General features: G+C 41.8%; 1 protein-coding gene across 2 annotated transcripts in view; it reads right to left on the bottom strand.

Moving 5' to 3' along the window:
* The window catches only part of kmt2cb (lysine (K)-specific methyltransferase 2Cb), an 81242-nt gene that overhangs the window by 24576 nt on the left and 42370 nt on the right, over positions 1 to 14296 (bottom strand). For both annotated transcript variants that reach the window (XM_035536468.1, XM_026998326.2), the window contains 21 exons: positions 13764 to 13880; positions 13504 to 13611; positions 13243 to 13347; positions 12717 to 12898; positions 11697 to 11861; positions 11496 to 11605; positions 11120 to 11203; positions 10807 to 11019; positions 10433 to 10558; positions 10011 to 10130; positions 6932 to 7074; positions 5252 to 5429; positions 4855 to 4959; positions 4507 to 4554; positions 2782 to 2919; positions 2636 to 2668; positions 2383 to 2532; positions 2042 to 2171; positions 1630 to 1868; positions 1469 to 1542; positions 902 to 1108 (listed from right to left, as the gene is read on the bottom strand). In XM_035536468.1, the coding sequence (XP_035392361.1) occupies positions 902 to 1108; positions 1469 to 1542; positions 1630 to 1868; positions 2042 to 2171; positions 2383 to 2532; positions 2636 to 2668; positions 2782 to 2919; positions 4507 to 4554; positions 4855 to 4959; positions 5252 to 5429; positions 6932 to 7074; positions 10011 to 10130; positions 10433 to 10558; positions 10807 to 11019; positions 11120 to 11203; positions 11496 to 11605; positions 11697 to 11861; positions 12717 to 12898; positions 13243 to 13347; positions 13504 to 13611; positions 13764 to 13880 (2775 nt within the window). The remainder of the gene's footprint in view (positions 1 to 901; positions 1109 to 1468; positions 1543 to 1629; positions 1869 to 2041; positions 2172 to 2382; positions 2533 to 2635; positions 2669 to 2781; positions 2920 to 4506; positions 4555 to 4854; positions 4960 to 5251; positions 5430 to 6931; positions 7075 to 10010; positions 10131 to 10432; positions 10559 to 10806; positions 11020 to 11119; positions 11204 to 11495; positions 11606 to 11696; positions 11862 to 12716; positions 12899 to 13242; positions 13348 to 13503; positions 13612 to 13763; positions 13881 to 14296) is intronic.

Raw genomic sequence — 14296 nt, forward strand, 5'->3', positions numbered from 1 at the left:
GTCTCATTTCAACCTTTAAGCTTTGAATATCTGCAAAGTATCTATAAGGTTGAGGTGTCACAAAACAAACACAATTTGCGCCATGGTTCTTTTGCCACAGAGCTCTATATGCCTTCCATTACATGTCACAAAGAAATGATAAAAGTTATTTCTTAAAGCAAAAGTGCACATAATGCATGTTATGCAATACCTGCATGGTTCTCTCTCTAAATGAAATTGGGGAGGTAAACATTTTTATAAATTAGATACTATATAAATGTACATGCAAAAGACCTACAAAAAACTACTTAAACTTAAAGGTTTTAACAAAATGATTATTTCCCGGACTGGTAACCTGTCACAGCTGCAGATAGCAATCAGCCATTCAGTGTGCTCTTTCAATGGCTGCTGTTCAGCATGAAGAGGGCTAATGAGATGATAATAAAGACATAATGGTAATGAGGTGATAAAAGCACAGCTTCTATGTGAAATACACTCTCCAGGCGTTCATGACAGCTACAGAACAGAGTTAGACATACTGACTGGAGCCCAGTATGGCCACAACGATACAACGACAAAGAGTATTAGCGCATGATAGTGCACCCTGCAAGGATGGAACAAAAGAAGCTACGATTTACTCTAAACGAAGGTATATCAATTTGCTTAATACAGTTAAAAGGACTTTATTGCGGGTTAAGAGTATTAGGGTTAATGCAATAGGTAACTATTTAAAGTCACAGACATTCAGAAACTGAATCATCTTAGAAAAGCCGCCCATTTCTGGGGACTTGATAACTATTTACCTACTGTTCACATCTATGTAAAATTGCTTAGGGTTCATACAGTTTTAATGACTCATTAACAATGTCTTTCATTCTAAGTTTCCTTCAGAGACATAAAGGGAATTCTCTGCAGGACTGACCTGTCTCAACTTCCATTCCTGCTCCTGTTCTGATTCCTTGTGCTTCAGGGGGTCCTTAAACAGAAGCTCCGGGTCGAGAGGGGGGATGGCAGAGTCAAACACTTCCAGAGGCTGCGAGGACTGAGGCTGCTGCTGCCTTTTGATTGTTTCATTAGACATTTGTACTTTGTTGATGCGAAGGGCTGCCCTGTTATCCCGAGCCTTTTGCTGTGAGTGACACAGATAAACAGCTTAACTTAGTAGTCATTAATTATGTTGGCCTTAAACTTGTAGTTAAGTCAGTGGACCTTAGTTCCATAACATTACAGTGGTAGAAGCATTGTGTTGTAAATTCTGTGAATCACAAAAGCTCATATCAGGCTTTCTGTTTATCAATATAAGGTTTTACTTTTTAGGACTTAGCTGCAACAGATGCATTAGAGTGAGGATCTAATGGTCATGTTCAAAACTAAATATCACAGTAATTGTAATTTGATTGCACAGTGGAGACAATGACAACAACTAAGTTGGGTATCACTCTGTACCCTTCTAGAAGACTGGCAAGTTTGTTCATGGCATACATCTTACCACATATGGGGCCCTGTCTTGCGAACTTGCTTTTCTCCACAACTTAGCAATTTGTTTCACTCGTGTCTGCCAGTCTGTAAAACGAAATTTTGACGAAAGAGCTAAATAAAATCATATTCATCTCAAGCAACCAAATACACAGTTGGATCATTATTACCTACCTGGGTACTCCTCTTTAAGGTTGGGGAAGTTTACATTAGTGTAGAGGACAGGAGCCACAGTTGCAAGCTCTCCCAGAGTCTCTTCTTTCTCCCATTTCAGGGTGCTCTTCTGAGCTGTGGACAAGGAATCCCCCTCTCCCTCGGCTGCAGAGGGAGGGGCAGGAGTCGGAGCAGGGCCTGGACCAGTGGCTGCCCATGGGCCGGCTGCATCCTGTGACATCTGACTAAACTTCCTGTCCCTGATCGACACAGAACATACTCTGAGTTAAGATCCACAACACAATGAGATGAATGAATGTTACAATCTGTCTAAAATGGACTCAGAAATTCTGATCTCGAGCCATAAAAATATGATTCTTACTGACTGTTTTGACAGTGTTATCAGGCTGGGATGGGTACACTTCACGCTCACCTCAGATTGTCGGAGAAAGGGGCGCGCTGCATGGTAGCGAAGTTTCGGGCCACATTAGGCATCTGAGATGGTGGAAACTGTTGATTGGGTGCCATCAGACCATTCATCACTGGCATCCGGGGAAACATTCCTGTAAGGCCGTGGGTGGGAAAGACATTTGCAGCCAATTAAACTAGTATCCTTCAAGCTTTAAAACAAACTTAATCCAATGAAAACAGCAGAAAAGTACAAAGTATCATCTGAATAAAAAGAGAACCATGAACTTAGTAGAATGCAAATTAAATGTTTCACAGTCTCGAGATTTAATCATGTAATGTAATTCCGGTGAACAGACGACATACCTGAGTTGAGCTGGGAGGGGGGCAATGCATGGCCTGGAGGCCCATGTAAAGGGTGTGATCCCTGGGATTGATGAGGCACCTGAGATGCCTGGATGGTGCTGGGGCTTAGGACAGCTGTGAACAGATCTTCAACATCCTTGCCCTCCAATTCTGTGTGAGAAGACATTTAAGCTCAGATACTCAGATACACAGCAAGTGTAACCTTCTCTTCACCATTACATTTCTGTTATTGAGCAACTGAACAGCGGCATACCTGGAATTTTATACAGCTTACTTAGAATGGACTCTGTAAAGAAAGTAGAGAGTGTTTTAAGTATTTAGTTTTAAATCACCTAAACATGTCAAGGTGTTTTTTGGCAAAACCCTTAAACCCTTGAGTAAAATGTATACTATACTGACCATCAGTGACCATCTTGTCCAGTTCAGGGCTTAGAATGCCATCCAAAGGCTCCTCTGCTACCTGAGGAGGAGCACGTACTGGGAGAGACTGGGAGGAGAGTGCTGCCTCTTCTGCAAGAGGAGCAACCTCCAGTCCAGCTGAGGTAGAATAAAACAAAACATACACACATTACTAATGCATATTATTAAACTGCAAACCGCAGTATAAAGGGAGTGTGGTATAGCTTAATTAATAGATCAAAAGAGTATTAGAACATTTCAATCACAACAAATGTGTGACTGGGAAAATTAATTATCAAAGAAATTAACATCAGAGTTCAGCCAAATGTGTTAATACTTAGGTGAAAGGTAATCACCCTGGGGGGGAGGAGGATTTATGTAATTTCTATACATTTTCAAAAAATTGTCTCAGTGGAGCTTCTTTTTTAAAATGACTGCTTATCTTAATAAAAATGCATTAATTGATAAACTGTACCGATTTCAACCTTTATAGATCTATGCTACTATGTCATTTATGCTACTAACTTGCTAACTGACAAATAACCCATCTAATACTAACAAAGACACAGCTAATCCCATCACAGACCCAATACAATGATGAAAGACATTAATGCAATCAAAAGCTTTGATAGTCTTTATTTACTGTAATAATGTTCAAAATGCTCAATATGTGAATAGGATAAAGCCCTGATAATGTTTTGGCACACCTTTCTCTCATTTCCTTCCCTTCTCATCACTGATGCATGTAGAAACTCCAGTTGTACATGACACAATCATGCCACTCAAGCACACATCTTAACACTATCATGTCAGTGTCATCACTGTGTTAACATTGGTTCACATCCCAAATAATATGCAGTCAGCTGTGGTACAGAAGCTGAACAGAAGGGGATAGATGGTTGACAGAGATGGTGTGCTTGGCAACAGGTTGGCCTATACAATCAGAGAAACTTTTGCCAAAAAATTGCCAATGAGTGAATGTGTGTTTTTTTTTACTAGAGTAGGTGTTGTGTTATATCTTCAGTATTTGAGAAACCCTAAATACAATGACAAAGTGTTAGACCTATCCTAATCTTCAGAGGTTTTCACTAGAAGGTAAAGGCCTTTCTACGACACAGGTTGCACAGTGCCGCATATGCTGGATTCTTTCTGGAAGCCAAAGACTCTGGTAGTGCTTTCATCTGGGCTAATTTTCACCTGGCCATGCAGATAGAAATTCTGAATGTTGAAGGACACTTCTCAGCAATATAGGGTTTTAAAGGGATCTGTACACTGCAGAACTTTCATTTCTCTGCATTAAAATAAGTGGCCTTGGCCATGCTTTCGAGGGTAAAGTCGAATTATTACAAATCCGCAAGTAATGCTTGGATGTGTACTGAGCTTGTTTTTAAGGACTATGCATGTCGTGTCTAAAACCAAATGTATCAAGGATAAATATCCTAATAATCTAATCTCGATAATACCTTCTACAACTACTCCTCTAACTCGAACTTATCTGGATTTAGGCAGTTTTCACAATTTTAACAGAAATGCAACAAAGATTAATCCATCTACATATTATTAGTAAAGCAACACAGTACCATATATATAGCAGGTATAGTCACTCTGACAAACACCAAGAAAAGAGAATTTTTAAAACTTGTGAAATGGTCTGAAGGAAAAGCAAAAATGCAGGCATGCAAATTTCAAGCTGGAAAACATGATTTTGGGTTCTGGGGCTCTTACCAAATGGAGAGGGAGAGCAGTCAACCTGGAAAGTGCAAAAATCAAGACCTACAAGGACCCAAATCAAACACAATGAGTGAACAGACCCAGAAACAAATAAGAATCATGAGAGAGAGCGAGAGAGATAGATCAACTAAACCAAAAGAACTTTCTAGACGGAATAACTTAAAATGAAATATAATGATGTCCAAACGCAATAAACACATGCATGCCAGTATAGAACCCACAACAGATGCATTTTAGACTGAGTGAGCGCAGATCGAAAATGAGTTCAGCAGAAGAGCTCATTTTGACACAAAAAAGGTTGCAATGAGTAGGGAACATGTTTGGGTAACATTAATGGCATACCAGACTCCTCTGTCTGCTTGACCATGTCATCAGACAGCATTCCCAACAGCTCAGTGTCTGATTTCAGCACCTCGGACAGGTCCACAAGAGGCTCCTCAGAACTCCCTTTGAATAAAGGCAGGGGATCTATGAGTGATTTGAGATGTCTGCACAAATCAATCAGATCTTAGTCATATGAAGTGTGTGCAATTGTGTGTCTATCTATCCCATACTAATATGGAACATATGCAAAATCCTTATAGCGCCATTAAGCAAGGACATTTTAAGGTCATGGATTAAACATATTTAGTTACACTAAGAATTAGGGCCTTGTAAACAAAACAAAAGAAGCATTTGCTTGTAAACAATAACAAAAGAAGCATTTGCAGGTGCGTGTGTTTGTGTGTGCGTGTCTTACGTGGTCCTGCAGCTTTACTAGGCAGCGATGTTGATGTTGTACCAAGCGTGGGGTTACCAGGTGGCTTCAGGAGGCTGCAACCAGACGGTTTCCTGTCTCTTTCTTCCTCCAACAGCCCTGTCGTCTCCTGTCTGCTCTGCTTGCTCTTATCCAGAAGGTCTTTTCCAAAGAATGCTTCCTACAGGCAAAGGTACCCATTATATTTTGAGTCACTCCTGTTTGGATAAGTGTTAATATTTCCAGATCTACATACACCAACAAGCAGACAAGAAACTGTCAAACAACCAACCAAAAACTATGAAGGGGGGTGTGTGTGTGTGTGTGTGTGTGTGTGTGTGTGTGTGTGTGTGTGTGTGTGTGCGTGTGTGTGTGTGTGTTATATGGGAGGTATGTAGTCAGTATATTTCTTGTCTTCTGTAACATCAACACAACTACCTTGTACTTTTATTTATCAGGTAGGTCCTCAACCCACTCAAAACTGCTGGAATGCAAGCATTTAATTTATAAACCCATCTATTTGTTTACACATGAGCTTTACATGGCTAAATGCACCCCAGGCTGGTTGAACGCTCACAGAACCCTTCCCAGACTCCGAACAAAGCGGCTCCACCGTGTAGTAGGTTGCCAAGGCCCCGCATGAAGCTGTCAAAATGCTGAAGCCTCTCAGACAAACTACCTTTTCATCCAGTCTCCCAGTGCTCCTAGCTGCCTTCCCCAGGACACCCTCGTTATTAAGACGCACGTGGGGTCCATGGACGCGGTGTGCCAATGGGAGCGCGCAACGGAGACGAGAACGCCCGCCACAGCTGCTGGCATATGTCCGCCCCACCGCTCCGCCATCTTGGCTCTGCTCGCCTGCCAGCCCGGCGCGTTTACCTTTCGCTCTTATGCATGGTGATGGCTGACACATTAAAAGCCTTCACTCTCAATAATTGATGGGAAGCAGGTTCTGCCACGCGGTGGGCCTTTAGCCGCAGCTACCCGCGTCAGTGGCGCCGGCAAGTTAGCGCTGACAGGCAGCGTTAGCTTAATGCGCCTCACATTCCTTGCTGTCCTCTTAGTGGCTGCTTTCCCCCAGGTTCCCCGTGAGCCTGCCTTTAAAATCGCAGTTCGTGCGAGTCAGCGGGCGAGCGCCTGAGACAGTCTCGCCGAGACAGAGTGGGGCTCGGTCTGGCTTTCAGACGCCCATTTACAAGGCAAACAGCAGCGATGGAGATGCGGGAGGAATCACGTCATCGCTGGTTCCCTGCGGAGCCCACGTCAGGCTCTATTAGACGTGCACACTAGCCTTCTCTCAGGTTATCTTTAGCTGTTGCCTAGCAATACCCTTGGCCTTCGGAACCCTTGCACAAGGTGATGGAAGTGAGTGTGAAAGTTGCGTGAGATATCGTGTTCCAGAACTCAGAGATGAATGTGTTTTTTTGTTCTTGGGGCAAGAATAAATAAATAAACAAAAACAAACAAACAAAAAAACCCACATCACTGCTCTATAATATGAGGAACAATGCAAGTGGTGCATAGCAACATTTGTTTTCATACTATGTTACCATTTACCAAACAGATCTGACAGTCTCTTCTACTTTATGCCCATTATTTCAGTTTACACTGTATTAAGCAGCCTGCTCTTCATAAGATACTATTTTAGGAGACTAAATGAATTGCACAATATGGGAACCATACCTGTAGGTACGTGGGAAAGGCCTCTTCTAGTTTGGTCTTCTTTTTCCTGTAGCGCTTGCGGACCTTTACCTCAGAGTTCTCAGGGAAATCAGACATTGGAGGTTTCTCATCCACTGGTGTATCTGGCATCAGGTCTCCCCATCCTACCAGAACCAAACAAATTTTTACCATGCGAATCTTAACAAGTACAGTGTTTCTGCTGCTAACATTTATTCATTATAGCCTGCCACACTAAAATCTTTTATGCCACAGAATTTTATTTATTTATTTTTTTAAAATATCAATCCAACAAATTGAGGTAATCTAATCCATTGCCTTCATGACTCGCCCGTGAAGACCGTTTCCTGCCGACACATGCCCACATTACTAAATTCAGTTAATGGCACCAACAGGCTATATTACGTTGTTATTTGGCAGACACCTTTATAAAGCTCTAATAAAATGAACTTACATAAGTATTTTCTACTTTTCTACAAGGAAAAGGAAAACATGAGAAAAACAGAGAAGGCCTTTAGTTAGGTGGAGGCCCTGACTGCATCTCTCTTTTTGCTCTTTCAGTTCCAAGCTGGGTTATCTTAGCTCTTATCCCAACTCTCTTTCCTTCAGTAACTTCTATTCTGCAACTGGAGCTCATCTACACACTTCATGGCTGGCTAAATTAATGTGACTATCGCTAATGACATACATATACTCTGCAGCAGTGTGCTGGTACTTCTCTCATACGCTGGGAGGGACTCACTTCCTACAACAAACCCCCTAAGATAGACTGAGTCACATACACAGCTGCAGTTAGGCTATTAGATTGTTGAGTGCAGCATTGGAGAACTATTGAAGACTTGCTTTAAAAACTGCAAAAAAAGAAAAAAAAAGAAATAAAGAGGTAGCTATAGCCATCACTGAAAAAAAAAAAACAACTAGCCTACATTAATTCATATAATTATTAAATGTTTGTCTCTCTCCACAGAAAGAGAGGGAACATGGATTAGGGAGGGAAGATGGAGCTCAGGGAGAGACAGATGAGGAGACAGAGGAGGCAAAGAGAGAAGTGTTCAGGCAAGACGAGCAGGAGAGGAGCGAGCAGAGGAAAGAGAGACTCTCCAGACGTCCAAACATAGAATATTAGGTCAGTGTGGGTCCCATCCATCTAAGATTTAACCCCTGGTTGTAAAATAGTTCTTATGGTAAGGTTCAAATACAAAATTACTGCATCAGGGTTTTTCTTGCATAGAGAATTACACGGCAGCTGCCGCTGTCAACTTTGTGCTGCCTGTGGGTGTAGACAAAATTTTGTTGGGTATATTCGTGGAAAACACCATTTTCTAAAGATCTCTGCACTCAGTGAATTTTCTAATCCAACAAGCATTGCACTGGTTCTTGTGGCCTCAAACACCTTTGAAGATAAATAAGGCCTGTGAACTTTGGTAGGCTGATGGAGATATAAGCTATACTTCATTCCATAAAGTATTTCCTCTAGAAGCTGTATTTGCTTCATTTATTCAATAATAATTTGCATAATATGCTTGTTTTAGTCAGAAAAACAAAATGTATCATGTTTCTAATGAAAAAATCTGAAAATGTTCATTCTTATATTTTGTCATATGATGCCGAAACAATAAATGTGGCATAAATGACATTTTGTGAAATGATACTATTTATTTTTTCATCAAAATAAATAGAAAACAAGTGTACTACAAAAATATTTTAAACCAATAGTTGACAAACATGGCCATAAAACCTTTCGTGAACCCTTTTCTCTCAGTTGAGCACCAACTTATTTTCAGTGAATACATATGCCTGAGGACTTATTTATTAAAGGGAAGGTGAATTTCAGGGCTGGCTGAATTGAAGGCAACACCTGGTTCACATTCTTTTCAAACCAAACCTACGCCCATGAAAAGCAATAATACGTTAAGGACAATATATGGCAAATCTGTTAGGCTTTATTTATGTTCAGTTACACTGCAAGAGGGCCATGCCACTGTGAACTATAAAAGAAAACAATAGCTTATGTTATATTTCATTTGATTTTAAACTTTGCTGTTTGTTAGCTGCGTAAATTAGCGCACTGCTTTTATGTTGTAATGAATTTAATGTTGAACAGGGCAGCATAGATTTTTAAATAAAATGTTTTAATGTGATAATTGTCATTTTCTTCAGTAACAATCATTAGAATTCCTAAAATAAGTTTGTGCTTCTGGTAAAGTGTTTACTTGAACCAGCTGAAGTCATGGTACACATGCACATGATCAGAATGGTACCACCTCTGCTGCCTTTTAAGCCAAGAAAAACCCTGTGTGTAAAATAAATAAATTAAATTATATAAACTAAAATATTCTTAAATGAACCTATCCATCATTTTATAGAAATGCTCTGCTACTTGTGTAGTTACAGTAGACCATTCCCCTACCCCAACGTTTTGATCCACAGCAAATACTGAACTAGAGAAACAGTTTTGTATATAAGGAGCACAAAACTGTAAAGTTATTTAATGTAACAGTATGTACTTATAGTTTGATCAATCTCACAGTGATCAGTGATCAATGAGATGAGAGGCTGTTACCTCAAAACCTCAAAAGCACATACAAAACAAAATTAACAGAACTGAATGGAATTCACCATTAAAGGGGATACTCAAACCACCCAAAATCAAATGAACATTTGCAGCATGTTTAACACTGGAGGAATAAGTGTCTGATCTGCTTAGTCTGGGTTTCTTACCACAGGTGGTGCTTCAGAGCTGTGCAAGCTGTTCGAAACCTGTGCCTCAAACCACTGTGAGGTGAATAAGTCAAAAACTGCATGTAGTGATGAATTTGCTATGGCCAGGTTTCTGCATTAGTATTGGTGCAAGACCAGCTTGCCCACAGGCTACAATTGTTGCTACAGCAAATATTGAACTACAAAGACATATACCAAACTACCAATCAAAGCATTTGCCATGGATTTGCCAAATTTATTTTCCTGGCATAAAAGGCACCAGACATGGTACCATTCTGATCATGTGCATACACATGAATGTGTACCATGACTTCAGCTGGTTCAAATTCAGAAAGTCTAAAAATGAGGAGGTCATTCCTACCTTCGTCCTTGCCCTGTGGCGTCTCAGAAACAGAGCCGGTGGAGTCCTTCCTACCCAAAGTTGGTTTGGCTTTGCCTGGACCGGTCCGGTTCCGCTGCCTGACCATGAAACCCCCGATACCTGTGGAGCAGGAAGATCCACTCAGCATGCAGGAGTACACCAAGAAAAGCAGTCACTCCATATCCAGGATGTATCAGAGATGTTCATGAATCACTGCACTAGTCCAAGTCGAGTCTTGAGTGTTTTGATAAGAGTCAGAGTCAAGTCTTAAGTCACATGAACAACAAAAATGTATGAGGCTGCTGGTTCCATCCATCAACCAAATGGCCAGTCCAGGTGACATCCTGCTGAGCAGTATGCAGTGGGCTACCATACACTTTCACACATCAGTGGAGCTCTCCTTCAAACAGGTGCTCTCTCACCAGGCCGGTAAGGCTTCCTTTTCCTCTTTTTGCAGGCTTCACTTCCTTTAGATTCGTCATCCACGGGAGGCTCTCGCTCAGGGCTGGAGTCGGACTTTCCCTCCCCATCAACTATCTCTCCTTCTGCTGTTAAAAACCAACACACAGAGTTGTCACACACACACACACACACACACACACACACACACACACACACACATCTCTGTCTACCATCATTGAGGGGCAAAGGAGAGCAGTGTGAGAGCTTTCGCTTGTTTTGGCTCCTGTATAGTTATCCTTTCCTGCATGTAGAAAAATGCGACCAACTTTCCAAACATAAACCCCTGTGATGAAAAAACATGATGCAGGACTCAGGGCTGAGATGCTAATGGTACCCCTGGTGTCGTCTAGGTCTCCATCTCTGGAGAGCTCTATATGAGGGTCTGGGGGTGTCTGCAGCACAGCCACGCTGTTCTGGTTGATGATCCTCAGCTTCAATTTAGGCTTGGGCCGACGGCGCCGAGACGCAGTGCTGGCCAGGCTCTGGAGCTGAGACAGACCTGACTCTGTGAGACATACCCCATCCTGCGTGTAGGTGCGCATCAAGTCTGTGCAGGGGAAACGGCAGTGGTCCATGAATAGTGCCTTGAGGAACCTCACCGGCAATTACTATTTTACAGATAAGAGGTTAACAGTGATGGTCTTTACCTAGATCTCTTGATTTTGGAGGAATTTGTGGCATGACAGGAAGCTCACTCATATCTGCATCTGGTTTAGGCCCTGATCCCAATGCTGTGTTGATACATGATTCCAAAAAAAAAATATGAGGACTGAACTGGAATGTGCAAATGAATGTTAGTTTTGATGTCATAAATTCTTACAGTATCTCTGCAACAAGTTTTGCATAGTAAATAAACAGCTAGTTAGGATAAAATAATGAGGCATAAGTGAAAACAAGTGGAGTCCAAAGACATACAGCCACACACACATACACACACCCCTGCCTAATAGTGCAACGATTAAAAACATTCTGCTGCCAAATGATTTGTGGACAGTGCAGTCTAAAACACCAGGTTGTGCCTACCTGGGGAGAGGGAGCTGCTGCCCTGGCACAGGCTGCAGTCGAAGCTGCTGTCTGCCATCTTCTCAACCTCCTCCTCTGAGTGGAAGCCTTGACACAAGGCATGCATCCACCTGGAGGAGGCAGAAAAGTGGATTTATCATCCATGCCCCAAGGCAACTGTTCAAACACATCTACACATGCACACACGCACACACAGCTCACCTGTCACACTGATGACACTGGAGGATGATCTCTTCCTCACTGTAGTCCAGCAGACAGACAGGGCAGCAAGCCAGACTGGCACAGGGGGCGCACTGTGTGTAATTATTCTGCCACTCACATCTCACACCTGGAGAGGTAGCACCACATTGCGTGCAGGATACACACCTATGTATGGGAGATAAGACAGTGACACACACACACACACACACACACACACACACACACACACACACACACACACACACACACACACACACACAATGTTAATCCTTCTCAAAATTTTGTAAATATTTTGTTGGAGAAAAACCTTGTGAAAACAAATAAACAAACAAAAATAAAACTACTTTAGTCCACTATGATCCATATGATACTGATCCACAATGAATTATTGTATTTGCATAATATTCAATACGTACTTATTGCTAAAGGTTACTTCAAGGTCAAATATTTATTAAAACCTTACATGATGGTTCTGTTTCTGTCAGTACACCTTGTTCTAACAGTCCATCATATGATCAGCCTACTACCAGTTAAATGAAATAGTGCTTTAGTTCAATCTCAGACCCAGATAAAAGAACAGATATGATTATGCATTACTCAGTCAAACAAATCTGAATGAATGCCAAACGTTTTTCAAAGGCAATTTAAGTTCTCATAGAACCCTATGTACATGAGAAGCTGGCATGGTGGTAGAGGTATGGAGACTTCCTCAGTAAACCAGGCGTAACGTCCCAACACCATGCAAGCTAGCAGAGCTTATGAAGTGCCTTCAGCTTCCTGACTAAAGCCCATTTACTCTGATAAACAAGCCCACACATTGTGGGAACATAATCACACCTTTAACTTTTGCCAATTCTACTTTTTCTTATACAGAAGCAATTTGCCTACAACTGAGAAACCCATATTTTGTAATTATATTTATAGAATAAATACTGTTTTGGTTTTTAATTCTTTGAGATTTTGTGCTTTATAGTTAAATAGTTCTGTACTCTAAAATGTGCCCTCTAAAGTGGGCGTTACCATTTGCACTTCCAGCTGCCATTGGGGACATTCTGTAGGGGCGGGTCCAGGCAGTAGGTGTGGTAACTAATGTCACAGTCATCACACAGCAGGAGACGGCCAGGGTCACTGGCCTGCCCGCACGCCTCACATACTGTACACTCCAAACAGCGCCAACCTTTGCTTAGCACCACTTTGGTGATCTACAACACACACACACACACACACACACACACGCATTTTTATGCAAGATTTACATTTAACGTTAAGTGCTCACTTATCTTTTCTGCAACTTACAAAACACCTAATAAAGAACTAATTGATACTGCTGTCTTAATGTCAACACACAAACCTGTAGTGCAAAAATTTAATGTTAATCGAATCTGTACATTTAAATGGGGATCTGAACATTTAAATAGGGATTTTCCAGTTACTAATGTGTTACTTTGAAAAAGACACTGAAATGTTGAAGGCGCACATTTGTGGATGCGCGTGTTTGTGTGTGGCTAGCTGCTTCCGGGTTGTGGGGTTTGGACTGGACCGTTACCTTAATATTAACACAGTAGGGGTGGTAACACTGTCCGCACTGAGCACAGGCGAGCAGTCGACCCTCCACGCCCTGCCCAAAACTTCCGCACACCACACACATGTCCTGAGAGAACGAGAGAGAAGAAGAAAAGGGGGCAGAGAGAGAGAGAGAGAGAGAGAGAGAGAGAGAGAGAGAGAGAGAGCGAGAGACCCCATTAGTTAGACAGCTGTGGACTGGGGCTATGGTGAAAATAGAAATTTCACACATGTTCACTGTCACCTGTTTCAGAGTGAAAGTGTCTGTGCTGGAGAATATCACCACTGTATTGTGCATAGCGTTCTCTTCTTCCTCTCTGAACGGATACACTGTTGTTTCTATGGCATTTATCTGCAAAAAACAAGCACAGAAGCATGAATGAGAAATAAGGGAGGAAGGGAGAGCCTTGCACCAAGCATAATTATTTCAGAAATTACCTTTGTTTGTGTATGGTTTTATATTACATACGATACGAATTCAACAACTGACACCAAGATACATACTCCTGGGTTGGGCATCGGACTCACTCCATTCTTCATCCTGGAGCGGCCACGTCCTCCTCTGCCTGTAAGCCCCGCCCCCCTGGGCCTCCGTCTCCCTGGGAAGCCCGACCCTCGGCCCTGTAGGCGGAGAAACAGAACCACATCATCTGCTGTACAATAGATATGCTGAGGACTCAAACAATTTCAGCAACGGAATACACACAATTCAAACTGCTGTAAGCCAAAGATTACTTTTGGCTAAATTGTCTTTAGATCCTGATAAACTGTCACTAAAATAGCTGCTCTAAAAGAAATTAAATGTCACTGTGACCTGAGCTCCATGACAAAAAAACCCCACAAAACAACCCACACCAACATTGTCTGGTGTATTAACCATCAGATAACTTCTCTAAAAGGGTGCAGCTCCTTCAGTGGCCAAGACTGTATGAAGTTAACAAGACCTGTGTAGTCATATACAACAGCATTATTAAGCTAGGTCCCTGAGGAAAAAAAAAAAAAAAAAAGAATGTTTAATAAAAAAGGTTAACAGGTCG

This window comes from Electrophorus electricus, chromosome 18 (genome assembly GCF_013358815.1).
Source record: "Electrophorus electricus isolate fEleEle1 chromosome 18, fEleEle1.pri, whole genome shotgun sequence".
Taxonomy (NCBI): Eukaryota; Metazoa; Chordata; class Actinopteri; order Gymnotiformes; family Gymnotidae; genus Electrophorus; species Electrophorus electricus.